Below are 19,014 nucleotides of genomic sequence, written 5' to 3' on the forward strand. Positions count from 1 at the left end.
GAAACATGTTCAATCGCAACATTACCAATGGAAAAGCTTAAATGAGTTTGACAAACTACTCAATTTTTGTGTGGAGGCAATTACCATAAATTCAGTTTTAGCACTGTTGAAAGTAGAAAGCTTTTACAACGTGTTATACACACTTCCCCTGTTTGTTCGTCGGCACAGGCTTTTAGAACGAGCCATACACACTTTCCCTTGTTTGTTTGTCAGCGCAGGCTCCGAGGTATACACACTTTCGCTCGACCGCACGGGTTCTTAGAACGAAGCATACACACTTTCCCTTGTTTGTTTGTCGGCGCAGTTTCGGCGCACGTTCGGTTGTCGGCACAGGCTTCTAGAACGAGGCGTGCACACTTTCCTTGCGTTCCTGTAAACCTTTGACGGCATGGGTTTTGAGAAAGACGCATACACACATTGTCTCGTTTGTTTTGGTAGATGCTGTTCAGTGTGTTCATGTTTATGGACAACAGCTCATTCACAAATTGGATCGCGACGGATACACACATTGACAGGCATAAAAATTAGTAACAACATGCAATAGTCGAATCGACACGGGTCGTAAAAGGGTTTCACGAATCGTACGGATCGATCGATTCGTGGGGACAGCTGTGCGACGGTATTATCTAATGAGATGCATTTTTGTGGTTGACAGATCGTGTCTTCGAGTTTTTTCAGCATAAAAATAGCGACATGCTGCCACTATAACATGCAATACTCGAGTGGATACGGGTCGTAAAAGCGATTCACGAATCGTACGGATCGTTCGATTCGTGGGGACAGCTGTACGACGATAACATGCAATATTCGAATGGATACGGGTCGTAAAAGCGCTTCACGAATCGTACGGATCGTTCGATTCGTGGGGACAGCTGTACGACGATTTTATCTAATGAGATGCATTTTTCGGGTCGACAGATCGTGCATTCGGGTCGTTTCAGTTAGTGTGTATTGGACATGCATGTTATTTTTACACTTCCTCAATGTTTCTTTTAATCTCATATTTCGCCGTCAATCCTTGCATCTGTTTCGCATTTTGCATAAACTACCGTGATTGCAATAAACACTTCGTTTCCAGTTTTTCTTTGTCGTTAGGTAAAAAGAAGAATACGCCGGGGAGCTGAAGGCTCAAATATGGAAATTTATGAAAAGAAGGCATGTTTGTCTATCTTGATGATAAATAAGAAAGGAAAGAAAATTATTATTTATACACAAGTCAACCAGAATGGACTGATATTGAATTCAAAGAGATGATTTCTCTGAACGACTTTCGAAATCGAAAACAGTTGTTTTCGTGATCAAATATAAGCCAATTTGAATTTCTAACGAGGCTCGTCTTTAATAGTCCTCTCATTAGCCTTGATAGTATTTCACGACCTTACTGGATAACCAATTCATGGATGAAATAATGATTCGGTCCTCTCTAGAAGCTAGCTCTCATACATGACCTGGTCGTCTTGTTGGCTGGACAATTCCATTGGTAGACTACACTACACTGGTCTTACAGAAGTCATAGGTTGGAAGTAACTGATTTCTAAATAAAGGTTTTAAATTAATGTTTCTGATTTCTCCGGAGTCTCGGGGGTTCTTTCGTTTTTTTTTCCGAGAATAAGCTCTGGCCGCGTCAGTGCGAAATACACGAAGTCGGAGCGAAGTAATGGTCTGTTTTTGTAGAGATACTGGGCGGAAAATTGGAAGTTCATGATTCGATAGAAGGCGAGGTTACAATTGTAGCTATGGTACTGATCAAAACCGCTAAAGAATCCCAGCCTCTCAAGCAGAGAATGCTGAGCCGATGTAAAATAACTGGTTCGAGCTAAGTACCTATTACTCTTTGGTGACCCAGCAACAAGTATTTTACTGCACTTCACACAGTTGTACTGCTTTAGCGGAAACGCCACCATTTAGTGAACTTTAAACTGAAAATCATTCAAGGTAAGGGCTATTTGTCGGCTCTTGTTTTTCAAGGTGAGAGTTTCCTACGAAGGCGTTAATAGCAATGTTTTATGTGACTCTTAAGTTTACCCCTTCGAAGCTTTTTATCAGTTATTTCCTTATTTCGAATATTCTTAACAGCTAAAAATAATTTAGCACTGAGCTGGGGTCAGTTCTTGGGACGAGATCAACCCACCTGCTGCGCCTTGTTACAGGTATACTTTGGGGTCAAACATAAATTACGCACCCAATAACCGCCGCTTATTTCGTGTCGAAATGTTCGTGCGTGCAGGTCATTAATAAAACTTCAATTGTGACTATACCTATATGGTATTTCACTTTTAGCATAAATAAAGCAAGATCTCTTTGTTTAAGAACAAGGAGAAGGTGCAGACGATAAGCCAGAACAACTAGTACAAGTGCCAGTGAACATGGATACAACGATAAACGGATCCATGAGTTGCTCCTTCCTCAGGAATCCTACTGCATACAATATTTGTGCTAAGGTCGGTTATTGCCTTATCTTAGTTGTATACTTTCAGTTGTCTCAGTGTATGTGGACCCGTTCGTTGAAATTTGATCATTTGTTTGGACAATGTCATCAGGATACACGGCATTGAGAAAAAAGACTATTCATTTACACCTGCTCACTGCTCTCTTGTCACTAACGGTAGTTTTTCTTTTTTTGGTAGGTTATGAGCTAAAATTAATGTGTTTGTATGTAATGCGGCGTAATAAATGTTTTTTTAAGTCCGTTTGTAAATGGCTAATGGCCAAGTGAATTATAAAACAGTTTTTGTATTCAGTCTTCAACTGTTATAATTTGTTTTAATGTAAGCGAAGTGTTTTCTAGGTATTGTTTGCATTGTCGTAAATACTATTTTTTTTTTGGCATCAGTTTTCTCAGAAATAAGCACAAACAGCGGTGACAAAATGAAGAGCGAAAAACAAATAAGAATACAAAACAAAAAACAAAACAACCAAACAGTAATTCAGTCAATAACAGCTTTAGCAAACCGGATGTAGTAGGAATATGAGCCCACCTTTGACTTTGGCAGAGGCTGATAACATATTAATGAGGTAAAACATCTGATAACCGGCACCGTTCATTTCGAGTGGATTGTTGTCCGTAAGCCATTAATAAATTATGTCTCTAATTGCCTTCTCTGTAGGGAATCCAAAGTCAAGATAATATTTCAAGACTTTCAGAATAAATAAACCAACATCTGCTTGGAGAAAAACAAGTAGAAGCTTCAGACGATTAATGAGAACAACTAGAACAAGTGCCAGTGAACATCATGAATACAACAATAAACGGATCCGAGTTCTGCCACGTTTACGGGAATCCCACTGCATACAAGATTGGAGCAACCGTCGCTTACTGCCTTATCTTCGTTGTTTCGCTGGTCGGAAATTCCTGTATAGGAATAATTGTTTACAAAACGAGAACTTTAAGGAAACCAATCAACATTTTCATAGTCAATATGGCCATGTCTGACCTACTTGTTCCGCTTGCCTTCATTCCCCTGCAAGTTGTAAACTTGTATCGATACTCCTGGTTCATTAGTGGCGTTCTCGGCAACGCCTTCTGTAAGCTGATTCCTTTCTTATTCGAGGTCTCTTACATTGTGTCCATCGAGAGTCTGATTCTGATAGCAGTGGGTCGATTTGGAGCTGTGGTGTGGCCTCTCCATTCCCCATTGATCAATTTGAAAAGGTGTACTTTTTTCATTCTCGCCACATGGATCGTTGCGATGGCATTCACGTCACCAGACTTATTCGCATATACCCTCGACAAATACGAAGGGGAAGTATTTTGTGTTGATCAGTGGGAAGAAACCTTTGGAGAATCTGTATCACGTACTGACTATGGTCTTGGCTGTTACATAGTTTTTGTTTACACACCTATCATCCTAGTAATCATAATATACTCCATCATTCTTATCAAGCTCAAGCTACAAAAGACTCCAGGTCAACAATCGACTGATGCTGAAATACAACGCAATAAACGAAACAGAAATGCTTTGAAGTTGGCCATAGCTATATTGTTAGGGCTAATTTTTTGCCAAATTCCCTGGAGTTTTATATGTTTAATGTCTCTCTATGGCACATTGCCATGTACCTTCTTCCCTCAGTATTTTTACACTTCCTGGTTTCTTTTAATCTCATATTGCGCCGTCAATCCTTGCATCTGTTTCGCATTTTGCAGAAACTACCGTGAAGGCCTCAAGAGACTTCTGAAGTGTTGTTCTGATTCAACGTAAACTCAGTCCTACTCGTATAAAATGGCATTAGAGAAACAGTAATGCATTTTTTCTTTTAGAGAAACGATAAATAAATAACTAAAAAGAGTTGCTGTGGCTATAGACATGACGTCCTGTGCCAAGTGAAGGAAAAATGTTGCAAACACCAGTATGAAAATATATTCTTAACAGCTAAAATTAATTTAGCACTGAGCTGGGGTCAGTTCTTGGGACGAGATCAACCCACCTGCTGCGCCTTGTTACAGGTATACTTTGGGGTCAAACATAAATTACGCACCCAATAACCGCCGCTTATTTCGTGTCGAAATGTTCGTGCGTGCAGGTCATTAATTAAACTTCAATTGTGACTATACCTATATGGTATTTCACTTTTAGCATAAATAAAGCAAGATCTCTTTGTTTAAGATCTCTCAGAGTTCTAGCCTTTGACATTCCCAACAGGAGCGTCATAAAATGCTGACATTTTAAGCGACATTGGGTACACAAGACGAACAGATCATGTATCTCAAGTGTATTAAGGCTTGACCAACCTAATAATTATCCATATTTTTATTTGAAGGAAAGCATTTGTCCAGTGTCCATGAAACTTAGCTTAAAGTTTGATATCGGTGTTGTTATTAATTTGCCAAAATATTTTGCTTCACATCTTGGTCACGGAATTAGTTATCCAGTAAGGTTGTGAACTATTATTAAGGCTAATAAGAGTACTATTTAAGACTAGCCTGGTTAGAAATTCAAGTTAAACTTTCTTTGATCACGAAAACAACTGTTTTCGCTTCCGAAAGTCGTTCAGAGAAATCATCTATTTGAAATCATTATTTGTAGCTTCTGGTTGACTTGTGTAAAAATAATAATTTTCTTTCCTTTCTTATTTATCATCGAGATAGACAAACATGCCTTCTTTTCATAAATTTCCATATTTGTGCCTTCAGCTCCCCGGCGTATTCTTCTTTTTACCTAACGGCAAAGAAAAACTGGAAACGAAGTGTTTATCGCAATCCATAATACAAACGCGCAAGCCACTTGCGGTGAGACGAATATGAAAAGCACAGGTTCTTTAATTGTAATAAAATCAGCCCTCTTTTTAAAGTTTTTTAGTCTATCTTAGTTGCAGGTGAAGTAACTTCCGAGTGAGCTGAATTCGTTGTGATGACAAGTGAGGTCTCAACGAAACTACGTACATTTGCATCTGTTTACCTTTAAAAAAAGCCAAAGATTGCTTAAAAGTCTACGAAAACTTTACTTGTACAACAAACAGGATTAACTGAATTTTTTTTCATACTGGTGTTTGCAACATTTTTCCTTCACTTGGCACAGGACGTCATGTCTATAGCCACAGCAACTCTTTTTAGTTATTTATTTATCGTTTCTTTAAAAGAAAAAATGCATTACTGTTTCTCTAATGCCATTTTATACGAGTAGGACTGAGTTTACGTTGAATCAGAACAACACTTCAGAAGTCTCTTGAGGCCTTCACGGTAGTTTCTGCAAAATGCGAAACAGATGCAAGGATTGACGGCGCAATATGAGATTAAAAGAAACCAGGAAGTGTAAAAATACTGAGGAAAGAAGGTATATGGCAATGTGCCATAGAGAGACATTAAACATATAAAACTCCAGGGAATTTGGCAAAAAATTAGCCCTAACAATATAGCTATGGCCAACTTCAAAGCATTTCTGTTTCGTTTATTGCGTTGTATTTCAGCATCAGTCGATTGTTGACTTTCCTAGTTGACTGGACACTGACTCCATTGGTAGAGCACTACAATGGTATTACAGAGGTCATAGGTTCGAAGTAACTGAGTGCATAAATAAAGATTTTAAATTCGGTTTCCGATTCCTCCGGAGTCCACGGGTTCTTTCGTTTTTTTTAGAGAATAAGCTCTGGCCGCGTTAGTGCGAAATACACAAAGTAAGAGTGAAGTAATGATCTGTTTTTGTAGAGATACTGCGCACAAAAATTGGAAGTCCATGATTCGTGAACTTCCTAGTTCGATACAAGCCGCTAAAGAATCCCGGCCTCTCGAGCAGAGAATGCTGAGCCGATGTAAAATAACTGGTTGGAGCGAAGTACCTATTACTTTATGATGACCCAGAAACGAGTATCTTACTTCACCTCCTAGACAATTGTAGTACTTTACCGGAAACGCCACCGTTTAGTGAACTTTATACTGAAAATTAGCCAAGGTAAGGGCTATTTGTCGGCTCGTGTTTTTGTAGGTGGGATTTTCCTACGAAAACGTAAATTCCAATTTTTTTATGATTCCGAATTTTCTTAACAGCTACAAATTAATTTAGCACTGAGCTGGGACGTGATCAACCCTTCTGCTGCACCTTATTGATTCAATAAATCAATCAATCAATCAATCAATCAACTTTATTTAACGAGGGTAACAGGGGACAGTTTTTCAACTGAATAACTAGTGGCCCACAGGTATACAGGTGTACTTTAGGGTTTAACATAAATAACAATAATCGCCGCTTATTTAGTGTCGAATCGTTCGTCTGTGCAGGCCATTAATTAAACTTCAACTGTGAATATTTTTCCTTTGTAACGAGTGAAGAACCTAGAGGGGGTTTCACTTTTAGCATAAATAAAGCAACACCTTTTTGTAGAAAATCAAGGATAAGGTGCAGACGATAATCCAGTACAACTAGAACTAGTGCCAGTGAACATGGATACAACGATAAACGGATCCATGAGTTGCTCCTTCCTCAGGAATCCTACTGCATACAATATTTGTGCTAAGGTCGGTTATTGCCTTATCTTAGTTGTTTACTTTCAGTTGTCTCAGTGTATGTGGACCCGTTCGTTGAAATTTGATCATTTGTTTGGACAATGTCATCAGGATACACGGCATTGAGAAAAAAGACTATTCATTTACACCTGCTCACTGCTCTCTTGTCACTAACGGTAGTTTTTCTTTTTTTGGTAGGTTGTGAGCTAAAATTAATGTGTTTGTATGTAATGCGGCGTAATAAATGTTTTTTTAAGTCCGTTTGTAAATGGCTAATGGCCAAGTGAATTATAAAACAGTTTTTGTATTCAGTCTTCAACTGTTATAATTTGTTTTAATGTAAGCGAAGTGTTTTCTAGGTATTGTTTGCATTGTCGTAAATACTATTTTTTTTTGGCATCAGTTTTCTCAGAAATAAAGCACAAACAGCGGTGACAAAATGAAGAGCGAAAAACAAATAAGAATACAAAACAAAAAACAAAACAACCAAACAGTAATTCAGTCAATAACAGCTTTAGCAAACCGGATGTAGTAGGAATATGAGCCCACCTTTGACTTTGGCAGAGGCTGATAACATATTAATGAGGTAAAACATCTGATAACCGGCACCGTTCATTTCGAGTGGATTGTTGTCCGTAAGCCATTAATAAATTATGTCTCTAATTGCCTTCTCTGTAGGGAATCCAAAGTCAAGATAATATTTCAAGACTTTCAGAATAAATAAACCAACATCTGCTTGGAGAAAAACAAGTAGAAGCTTCAGACGATTAATGAGAACAACTAGAACAAGTGCCAGTGAACATCATGAATACAACAATAAACGGATCCGAGTTCTGCCACGTTTACGGGAATCCCACTGCATACAAGATTGGAGCAACCGTCGCTTACTGCCTTATCTTCGTTGTTTCGCTGGTCGGAAATTCCTGTATAGGAATAATTGTTTACAAAACGAGAACTTTAAGGAAACCAATCAACATTTTCATAGTCAATATGGCCATGTCTGACCTACTTGTTCCGCTTGCCTTCATTCCCCTGCAAGTTGTAAACTTGTATCGATACTCCTGGTTCATTAGTGGCGTCCTCGGCAACGCCTTCTGTAAGCTGATTCCTTTCTTATTCGAGGTCTCTTACATTGTGTCCATCGAGAGTCTGATTCTGATAGCAGTGGGTCGATTTGGAGCTGTGGTGTGGCCTCTCCATTCCCCATTGATCAATTTGAAAAGGTGTACTTTTTTCATTCTCGCCACATGGATCGTTGCGATGGCATTCACGTCACCAGACTTATTCGCATATACCCTCGACAAATACGAAGGGGAAGTATTTTGTGTTGATCAGTGGGAAGAAACCTTTGGAGAATCTGTATCACGTACTGACTATGGTCTTGGCTGTTACATAGTTTTTGTTTACACACCTATCATCCTAGTAATCATAATATACTCCATCATTCTTATCAAGCTCAAGCTACAAAAGACTCCAGGTCAACAATCGACTGATGCTGAAATACAACGCAATAAACGAAACAGAAATGCTTTGAAGTTGGCCATAGCTATATTGTTAGGGCTAATTTTTTGCCAAATTCCCTGGAGTTTTATATGTTTAATGTCTCTCTATGGCACATTGCCATGTACCTTCTTCCCTCAGTATTTTTACACTTCCTGGTTTCTTTTAATCTCATATTGCGCCGTCAATCCTTGCATCTGTTTCGCATTTTGCAGAAACTACCGTGAAGGCCTCAAGAGACTTCTGAAGTGTTGTTCTGATTCAACGTAAACTCAGTCCTACTCGTATAAAATGGCATTAGAGAAACAGTAATGCATTTTTTCTTTTAGAGAAACGATAAATAAATAACTAAAAAGAGTTGCTGTGGCTATAGACATGACGTCCTGTGCCAAGTGAAGGAAAAATGTTGCAAACACCAGTATGAAAAAAAATTCAGTTAATCCTGTTTGTTGTACAAGTAAAGTTTTCGTAGACTTTTAAGCAATCTTTGGCTTTTTTTAAAGGTAAACAGATGCAAATGTACGTAGTTTCGTTGAGACCTCACTTGTGATCACAACGAATTCAGCTCACTTGGAAGTTACTTCACCTGCAACTAAGATAGACTAAAAAACTTTAAAAAGAGGGCTGATTTTATTACAATTAAAGAACCGTGCTTTTCATATTCGTCTCACCGCAAGTGGCTTGCGCGTTTGTATTATGGATTGCGATAAACACTTCGTTTCCAGTTTTTCTTTGTCGTTAAGTAAAAAGAAGAATACGCCGGGGAGCTGAAGGCACAAATATGGAAATTTATGAAAAGAAGGCATGTTTGTCTATCTCGATGATAAATAAGAAAGGAAAGAAAATTATTATTTTTACACAAGTCAACCAGAAGCTACAAATAATGATTTCAAATAGATGATTTCTCTGAACGACTTTCGGAAGCGAAAACAGTTGTTTTCGTGATCAAAGAAAGTTTAACTTGAATTTCTAACCAGGCTAGTCTTAAATAGTACTCTTATTAGCCTTAATAATAGTTCACAACCTTACTGGATAACTAATTCCGTGACCAAGATGTGAAGCAAAATATTTTGGCAAATTAATAACAACACCGATATCAAACTTTAAGCTAAGTTTCATGGACACTGGACAAATGCTTTCCTTCAAATAAAAATATGGATAATTATTAGGTTGGTCAAGCCTTAATACACTTGAGATACATGATCTGTTCGTCTTGTGTACCCAATGTCGCTTAAAATGTCAGCATTTTATGACGCTCCTGTTGGAAATGTCGAAGGCTGAACTCTGAGAGATCTACATGGAGTTTATTACGAACACAGAGGATGACCATCTCCTAGTTGACTGGACACTGACTCCATTGGTAGAGCACTACAATGGTATTACAGAGGTCATAGGTTCGAAGTAACTGAGTGCATAAATAAAGATTTTAAATTCGGTTTCCGATTCCTCCGGAGTCCACGGGTTCTTTCGTTTTTTTCAGAGAATAAGCTCTGGCCGCGTTAGTGCGATATACACGAAGTAGGAGTGAAGTAATGATCTGTTTTTGTAGAGATACTGCGCACAAAAATTGGAAGTCCATGATTCGTGAACTTCCTAGTTCGATACAAGCCGCTAAAGAATCCCGGCCTCTCGAGCAGAGAATGCTGAGCCGATGTAAAATAACTGGTTGGAGCGAAGTACCTATTACTTTATGATGACCCAGAAACGAGTATCTTACTTCACCTCCTAGACAATTGTAGTACTTTACCGGAAACGCCACCGTTTAGTGAACTTTAAACTGAAAATTAGCCAAGGTAAGGGCTATTTGTCGGCTCGTGTTTTTGTAGGTGGGATTTTCCTACGAAAACGTAAATTCCAATTTTTTTATGATTCCGAATTTTCTTAACAGCTACAAATTAATTTAGCACTGAGCTGGGACGTGATCAACCCTTCTGCTGCACCTTATTGATTCAATCAATCAATCAATCAATCAATCAACTTTATTTAACGAGGGTAACAGGGGACAGTTTTTCAACTGAATAACTAGTGGCCCACAGGTATACAGGTGTACTTTAGGGTTTAACATAAATAACAATAATCGCCGCTTATTTCGTGTTGAATCGTTCGTCTGTGCAGGCCATTAATTAAACTTCAACTGTGAATATTTTTCCTTTGTAACGAGTGAAGAACCTAGAGGGGGTTTCACTTTTAGCATAAATAAAGCAACACCTTTTTGAAGAAAATCAAGGATAAGGTGCAGACGATAAGCCAGTACAACTAGAACTAGTGCCAGTGAACATGGATACAACGATAAACGGATTCATGAGTTGCTCCTTCCTCAGGAATCCTACTGCATACAATATTTGTGCTAAGGTCGGTTATTGCCTTATCTTAGTTGTTTTCTTTCAGTTGTCTCAGTGTATGTGGACCCGTTCGTTGAAATTTGATCATTTGTTTGGACAATGTCATCAGGATACACGGCATTGAGAAAAAAGACTATTCATTTACACCTGCTCACTGCTCTCTTGTCACTAACGGTAGTTTTTCTTTTTTTGGTAGGTTGTGAGCTAAAATTAATGTGTTTGTATGTAATGCGGCGTAATAAATGTTTTTTTAAGTCCGTTTGTAAATGGCTAATGGCCAAGTGAATTATAAAACAGTTTTTGTATTCAGTCTTCAACTGTTATAATTTGTTTTAATGTAAGCGAAGTGTTTTCTAGGTATTGTTTGCATTGTCGTAAATACTATTTTTTTTTTGGCATCAGTTTTCTCAGAAATAAAGCACAAACAGCGGTGACAAAATGAAGAGCGAAAAACAAATAAGAATACAAAACAAAAAACAAAACAACCAAACAGTAATTCAGTCAATAACAGCTTTAGCAAACCGGATGTAGTAGGAATATGAGCCCACCTTTGACTTTGGCAGAGGCTGATAACATATTAATGAGGTAAAACATCTGATAACCGGCACCGTTCATTTCGAGTGGATTGTTGTCCGTAAGCCATTAATAAATTATGTCTCTAATTGCCTTCTCTGTAGGGAATCCAAAGTCAAGATAATATTTCAAGACTTTTAGAATAAATAAACCAACATCTGCTTGGAGAAAAACAAGTAGAAGCTTCAGACGATTAATGAGAACAACTAGAACAAGTGCCAGTGAACATCATGAATACAACAATAAACGGATCCGAGTTCTGCCACGTTTACGGGAATCCCACTGCATACAAGATTGGAGCAACCGTCGCTTACTGCCTTATCTTCGTTGTTTCGCTGGTCGGAAATTCCTGTATAGGAATAATTGCTTACAAAACGAGAACTTTAAGGAAACCAATCAACATTTTCATAGTCAATATGGCCATGTCTGACCTACTTGTTCCGCTTATCTGCATTCCCCTGCAAGTTGTAAACTTGTATCGATACCCCTGGCTCATCAGTGGCGTCCTCGGCAATGCCTTGTGTAAGCTGATTCCTTTCTTATTTGAGGTGTCCTTCATTGTGTCCGTCTTGAGCCTGATTCTGATAGCAATGGATGGATTTGGAACTGTGGTGTGGCCCTTCCATTCCCCATTTATCAGTTTTAAAAGGTGTACTTTTTTCATTCTCGCCACATGGATTGTTGCAATGGCATCCACCTCACTAGACCTGTTCGCATATAGCCTGGAGAAATACGAAGGGGAAGTATTTTGTGTTTCTCAGTGGGAAGAAGCCTTTGGAGAATACGTATCATTTACTGTCTTTGTTGTTACCCATTACGTAGCTTTTCTTTACACTCCAGTCATTCTGTTAACCTTAATATAATCCATCATCCTTAGTAAGCTCAAGTTACAAAAGATTCCAGGTCAAGAATCGACTGTTGCTAAAATAGAACGCAAGAAACGAAACACAAACGCGTTGAAGTTGGCCATAGCTATTGTGCTGGGGTTGATATTTTTCAGATTGCCTTGGAGTATTATATATATTGATAAATATCTCTATAGCACATTGTCATGTGGAATCTTCTCGTATGGGGAGGTTGGCTGGTTTCTTGTAATGTTATATTGCGTCGTCAATCCTTGCATCTGTTTCGCGTTTTGCAGAAACTACCGTGAAGGCCTCAAAAGACTTCTCAAGTGTTCTTCTGATGCATCGTAAACTCAATCCTACTCGTATACAATGGCATTACATTTGCAGAAACAACAATTAAGCAAAAAGAGTGGTTGTTGCTCTAGAAACGACTTCCCTTGCTAAGTGAAACAAAAATGTTGAGAGGACACCAATATGAAAAAAGTATATTCATTGTTGATTGTGTTTCAATTAAAGACCCTTGCTTTTCACATTCGCCATCCGCAAGTGCATGGCTCATGCGTTTGTATCGTGGATTGCGATAAAAATTTCGTTTCTAGTTTTTCCTTGCCGTTACGTTAAAAAAAAAAAAAGAATACGCCGGGGACTATTAAAAAACTGTGGGGTATGAAATTATAATTCAGTCACACGCCAAATAATTCAGTAAAAGGTAAGCTGGTTTTGTGTATCTGACAATGCTACAATGTAGGTATCAAATAACTACTTAAAGTACGAATATATTCAGCTTTAGGAAAACCAATAGCCCTTAGGAAAATTCCAGTTTTTTTGTCACACCGTATTGATTCGACTATCTCGAGTGTCTAAACTGGATCACTAACGTACTCAAGGAAGTAGCGAGTGTCAACGTTTCAAAATGTTTTCGAAAGAAACTGCCTATTATCTAGGTCCACCTGGCAATTCAAAGAGCCTTATCATATGTTAATTTGCCACAGGATAGTTATAGAGAGGCTTCTTAGTAAGTAAACTTTTCAAACACAATTATCGACAAAGTTCCCATAAATTGAAGTTAAAAAAGACCGTAACCGTTTCCTCAGAGTTAAGTCGATTAAACTGAAAGGAGATTGCAAAGTAACCAAGATGCTGATTAAGACATTGACTATACTCAGTCGTTGGAAAGCCGTCAGCTTAGATGCTATGTTACATGAACTGCACAAGTGGCCGCACGACTGCAACTTTGATAGTCATCAGCTGTTATAATTAGAACGCATTGGTACACAGCTAAGGGCCGATAAAATAATTCCTTTCATGGTCTAGTTCGAAAACTGCATTCAGTTCTTTCGACAAATCATCCGAACAAAAATAAAGAGACCATTGTTCTACGTGGTGTTCAGTTTTTCTGCCATGCCCTTTTACAGAGTATAAAACAATATAAAATTTTCGCAGAAATATCCATGGAATGCATTACAAAATAAACCGTTTTATATCTTGATAGGAAAACGAAGCTGATCCATTTGTTTGGACTTTGCATGACATTTCAAGGTATGTCCATTTTTATAATTGTGTTCCATGAGAATGCAAGTCCTGATAATGTGAATAAGAGTACGAAAAATATCTGCACGGAAGCTCATAGGGAATAAAATCTTAACAAACTAGGTAACGGGAATACGAAATTTCTAAACTGAGAATATTCAGCTTATGACCACCCGAGACGACTGTTTTTAAAATTTATGATGCTATATAAATGAAACACCAATTTCGGAAATTTATGAAAGGAAGGCATATTTGTGAATCACGATAATTAAATGCGATTGAAACAAAAGATGAATTATCCTTTATACACAAGTCAATCAGAATCGATTTAACAAATTGATGTCAGTTTTTCATGCGTCTGCCCTGTTATTGATCATGAAAAGTCCTAATATTGACAATGAATTTCGTCATAAGATTGCCAAAGTAGTGTGCGCATCCACTCGGCTATCGCCTACTGGATGCGCCCTTGTTGCATGAAAAAGGGACATTCTATTGGTTTTTTACAATAAGAAAAAGCCAGAGGGGTCAAAATTAAGTCAAAGCACGAGAAGAACGAGAGACAAAAATGCGAGAAACTTCAATTTTCTTCAATATGAGACGACCAAATTCATTACTTGCCTCGCTCTCTTATTAGCTAATGAAAAACGGAGACTTTCTATTGGTTAAAAAGTGACAGATCGACGTTTCACAAAATGTTGCATAAATTAAACTCTTCGGAACGCATAAAATGTAAATTTATGTGTCTGTCCACTTATTGACAATAAAAATTAGCTAATGAGCCCGCGAGAATTTTGCAGTCATTGTAAGAAATCAAATAGAGGATTTCTCCCAACGACTTTCGGGATCGCAAACAGTTTTTTTCGCGATCAAACGGCTAGTTTTAGAAACGATCATTTTTCGATAATATTCTTATTAGTCTAAGGAATATGTTTACGACATTACTAGATAATTAATTCATTGGTGAACCAATGAGTCGATCTCCTTTAGAAACTCTCATAAGCTGGGCGCCTAAAGCGTGAATGTCGCTCAAAATGTCAGGATTTTATGATGCTCCTGTTGGGAATGTCAAAGGCTAGAACTACCTAATATGGAGTTTTTAATGGACTCACAAAATGACCATCTCCTAATTGGCTGGGCAACTCCATTGGTAGAGCACTGGACTGGTATCACAGAGTACATATTTTGGAAGCTACTGCTAAGTAAGGTTCATAATTGCGAAAACGTTTATTTTTCGTTGTGGCTTCTTATTAACTGCGATTGTGAATGACAGCTGCCATTCACTTCGTCAACATCTGTCATTCAACAACCCATTGTTGATACATATTCAGCGAATCAAGAATCCAGCCATCTGCTGGGCATCCAATTTATCATCCTTCACTGCTTATAAACTCTTACAACTTAAAAAAATTAATTATTTATGTGCTCTGCTGCATTCAAGCGAAAGGAAATATATAAAGGCCGTCAAGAAATAGGCAGCACGATCGTAACTTATATCTGTGCGTTGCACTTTTTCATTCGCTTTGGCTTAACTGGGTTTTTAGTTTGCTCAAAATCGCGCAGCTATTTTTGTTAAGGTGCATTATGTAAAAGATGCTCTGTGTAAAAGATGCTCTGTGGTGTTCCCGAGCACTGTAACAACGGCGACAGGAAGTCAAATGAAAAGAGAATCATCGGATGGGTGACGGAGACTGAGGCATTACACCTTTTTATGTTCCTGAGTAATTATTCAAGGGTTTTTTGGTCCAAATTCGCGATATATTGGCTCTCCTTAATAATGAATGATGTTCAGGATGTTGTGGTGGGAATAATTTCCTCTCCAAACACTTCAGAGCCACTTGTAAATCTCAGTTATATGTCTTTCTTTCTATTATCATCGGTAAATTACATTTATGGGACTGAAGACGAGATCACCTTGCTTCCTAACATCAATGAAATTAAGGTCAGACTCACTATTCAGTATGAAATTGAACGCTATGAAGTGGAAAAATGATAGCGGAGCTCTGCGCGCGCACCACTGTCAAGAAAATATGGTAACCCATCGATGAGAGAAATTTTGGTTTTATAGCCATGACGTCATCGACCGTCCGTACATACGTACGTACGTCCACCCATCCATGTATGCCAATGTGACCAGTATCATGCTAGTTTACAGCATAAATCTTTGATATTGGACATACATGTTTCGATCAATTGACACCTGCCAAAACAAGGTATCACGTGACCAAATCGTGGGCTACAGACCAGAGCTCACCGAGGTTAGCTGTTTTTTTTTTTTTAACTTGACCGCTGACCAGGTACTGGTTTTCGATTGGATTGCAGGCTCAACCCAGGTTAACTCACGTAAACATAAGCGAAGATTCATTTTTCGCGCGCTTTCTATGGCTCGACGCGGCTACACGGCCATATTACATCAACTATAGTTCTTACACAGTCAACGCTTTTCGTGTTCAAGTGGAAAACGGTTTGGAAGATGTTTTCTTTCTGCATTTTTCGCTGGTTTCAATCCAGTTTGACATATTATGATATCTGTGGTCCACACTTGTGGCTACGCAGTTATTCAAGTCAATCATGGGAGGGATATGAACTTAAACCTGAGTGTTTACTTTTAATTTGCCTAGAGCTGCTTTTTTCTCTGTATTTCAAAATTTGGCACATCTTTAGAAACTCTGATAAGGTTACATGATTGCTGGAGGACCTATGTCTAGAACAGCGAAAGAGAACGACAACGACAAAACAGAATACCAGTAATAGCTCATACTTAGAGAAGGAAGTTACTCCGTTATTCCACAAATTCTTTCCTTGGGCATTAAACCATTTGTTATTTTAAAAAAGTGGTTTAATCGGTTCTTCCTGTGTTCAAGAATGAAAATCGAATCTTTATTGTCAACTGGAATTAAATAACAATTTTGTGTTCTCTTTTGGACATAGACTAAAAAAAAGTTGATTTGTTTGTTTGTTTCGCTCTAAAATCCGAGAGAACAAGTGCTTTTTTAATCCATTTGCCCAACTCGTTCCGGTGTGCCTCGACAGTGACAAGAAAATTTTGCCCTTATGTTATAAACACGTAATCGCCATGAGTTCTTGTAAAATTAGGGGAAAATCTCGCCAGGTTGTGTTTTCAGAGGTTTGGTTTAAAGCACCTAAACGTTATTTACGTGTTGGGGCGGATCTTGTTAGAAGTTTGTCCTTTAATTTCTTGGTTGCATTGCCGTATTTTGCCGATTCTTGTTCCAAGCCAAGCTGGCGTGTTTCAATGAAATACATCAAAATGTGAATGATCTCCTTTTCAGAGATAAAGTGGAATAAAGTACATCAGTAAAACGTTTCTTTGACCTTGAACTGACCGGGTTTTTTTTTGTTTTTTCTATGGCTGCTAATTTTAGCGAAATTCCTATTCGCTGTCTAATGACAGTTGACTCTGAAATGACTTTTTTTGCTTTTCCATTCGCTCGCTGAGGGTGTGCTTGTTTTCTTTTAAAACTCATGTGGTTCAAGAAAAATTCATTGCCAAACTAGTGAATTGCAAAGTTAATTTACTCGAAAAACCGATAGAGTACTCATCGCTTCGTGATTAATGCGATATCGGTTTTTAGCTTAAAATTTACCGTGGAATTCACTAGTTAGGCAATGAATTTTTCTGTAGAAGAAAGAAAAGAAAATGATTCAATTATTAAAGCAGCAACCGGAAACATCAAAACGCGGACAATTCGAAATCTTTTATTTTCACGAACCCTACAGGCAATAAGAATAAATAACCATGGAGCTCCGCTTTTAGGCTTGGCTAAATCTATATATTAGGTAGGATTGGTTAAGAAAGAAATTGATTTATAAAAATAACCAGTCTCTATGCTATTTACTTCAGCATACATCAAATATATTAAATACAGTACATTACTTAATCAAATCGACGTTGTATCGGCTCTTTCTCAAAACGTTTACTTTCTAGAAGGCTTGTTATAAACCTTGTTACACGTACTTAAGGGGCAAACATCATTAAAGGTGCATGCTGAATTTCTACCTTCATCTTTAAAAGAAGAAGCTATTTTCTTGTTAGGAGTAAGTATATCCGAGGGGAGGGGACTCCCATATAAAAAGGGGGAGGAGGGAAATTTTAATTAAACCCTTAAAGGAGACCAATCTGGGCGTGGCCCAGTTTTTTTTTTGACCCCTAAAAGTGACAATATTAAAACACGGATATATAAAAATACAGTGACTTTTAACGATGGCAAAGACATTATCATCTAATACTTCCACATACGTAAATGCAAAAGTGTAAATATACACTTCCATATTTCTTCGCGCGCAACCCTAAAGGAGAAGGCTCCCACAACACCCTAGGTGAGACCAAAATCCGAAATTTGCACCCCTAAGCGAGATAAAGGAAATGTAAATGCTGTTGTTTTCTTTGATCTTAAAAAGGCGTTTGATTCGGTTCATCATGACATTCTGTTATCTAAATTAAGTTCCTATGGTGTTCAAGGGAATTCACTAAATTGGTTTAAGTCATATCTGGATAACCGTCAGCAAAAATGGAAGTGGACGAGTGTAATGGCGAATGGACGCGTGTGTATAGCTCCGTGATGCGAACTTTTGGGGAAGCCATATTAGATGTCTAAAAGAAGCGCAAGACAAGCTAGGACATCAAGCTCGTCCTCTCATTCACTACCATCGCCTAAAAGAAATCGCGCCCGTTTTAGTAGTGACGAAATGGAAGCAAATGAGGAAAATGTATCGCTTAAACAAATTTTGGACAAACTTGCATGCATGGAAGATAGAATTGAAGAGCACTTCGGAAGTTTGAAATCCGAAATATCTCGCCTCAGTGCCGAATTCAAAGAGGAGGTCGAAAATATCAAAACCAATTTGAAAGAGGTAGAAAAATCCCTTCAGTCTGCGTGGGACAGTATTAACGATCTAGAAGCAGATGCCAAAACTCACAGCGAGTTCAAGAAAGCAAGTCAGCAAGCACTAGATTCACACCTCCAACAAATTAATTTACTGAAAACAAGTAGTGGTAACGCCGCTTATCAAAACCAGCAAAAAGAAATTCGAGCCTTACAAGCAAGCTTGGCGCAGGAAAGGGAGAAAATCATTGCATTAGAAAATTACTCAAGAAGGGAGAATCTTCGCTTCATGAACATTCCGGAAAGAAGAGACGAGAACTGTGTTGATGTAGTTTATGACATTATTGAGAATGAGCTGAACATTGATCCGGAGAATATACAATTCCACGCAGTTCACCGAATCGGAAAACCGCGAGAAGCGACAGACGCAAATCCACGAC

The 19,014-nt window shown here is 38.2% G+C and overlaps 3 protein-coding genes across 3 annotated transcripts in view; all 3 read left to right on the plus strand.

The window, feature by feature from the left end:
* The first annotated feature begins 3,233 nt into the window (after window positions 1-3,233).
* LOC138035945 (QRFP-like peptide receptor) lies at window positions 3,234-4,199 on the plus strand. The gene has a single exon (XM_068882336.1). It carries the CDS (start codon window positions 3,234-3,236, stop codon window positions 4,197-4,199), a length of 966 nt encoding a protein of 321 aa, XP_068738437.1.
* Window positions 4,200-7,741: 3,542 nt separating this feature from the next.
* Window positions 7,742-9,018, plus strand: LOC138035940 (QRFP-like peptide receptor). Its single transcript, XM_068882333.1, has one exon. The coding sequence runs from the start codon at window positions 7,742-7,744 to the stop codon at window positions 8,705-8,707; it is 966 nt and encodes a 321-aa protein (XP_068738434.1). The 3' UTR covers window positions 8,708-9,018.
* Window positions 9,019-18,338: 9,320 nt separating this feature from the next.
* LOC138035932 (protein unc-13 homolog C-like) overlaps window positions 18,339-19,014 on the plus strand; it is a 963-nt gene continuing 287 nt past the window's right edge. The window contains exon 1 of the mRNA XM_068882326.1: window positions 18,339-19,014. This exon is cut by the window's right edge and continues 287 nt beyond it. Coding sequence (XP_068738427.1) covers window positions 18,339-19,014 — 676 coding nt within the window.

The sequence above is a fragment of the Montipora capricornis genome, unplaced genomic scaffold (assembly GCF_036669925.1).
Source record: "Montipora capricornis isolate CH-2021 unplaced genomic scaffold, ASM3666992v2 scaffold_438, whole genome shotgun sequence".
Taxonomy (NCBI): domain Eukaryota; kingdom Metazoa; phylum Cnidaria; class Anthozoa; order Scleractinia; family Acroporidae; genus Montipora; species Montipora capricornis.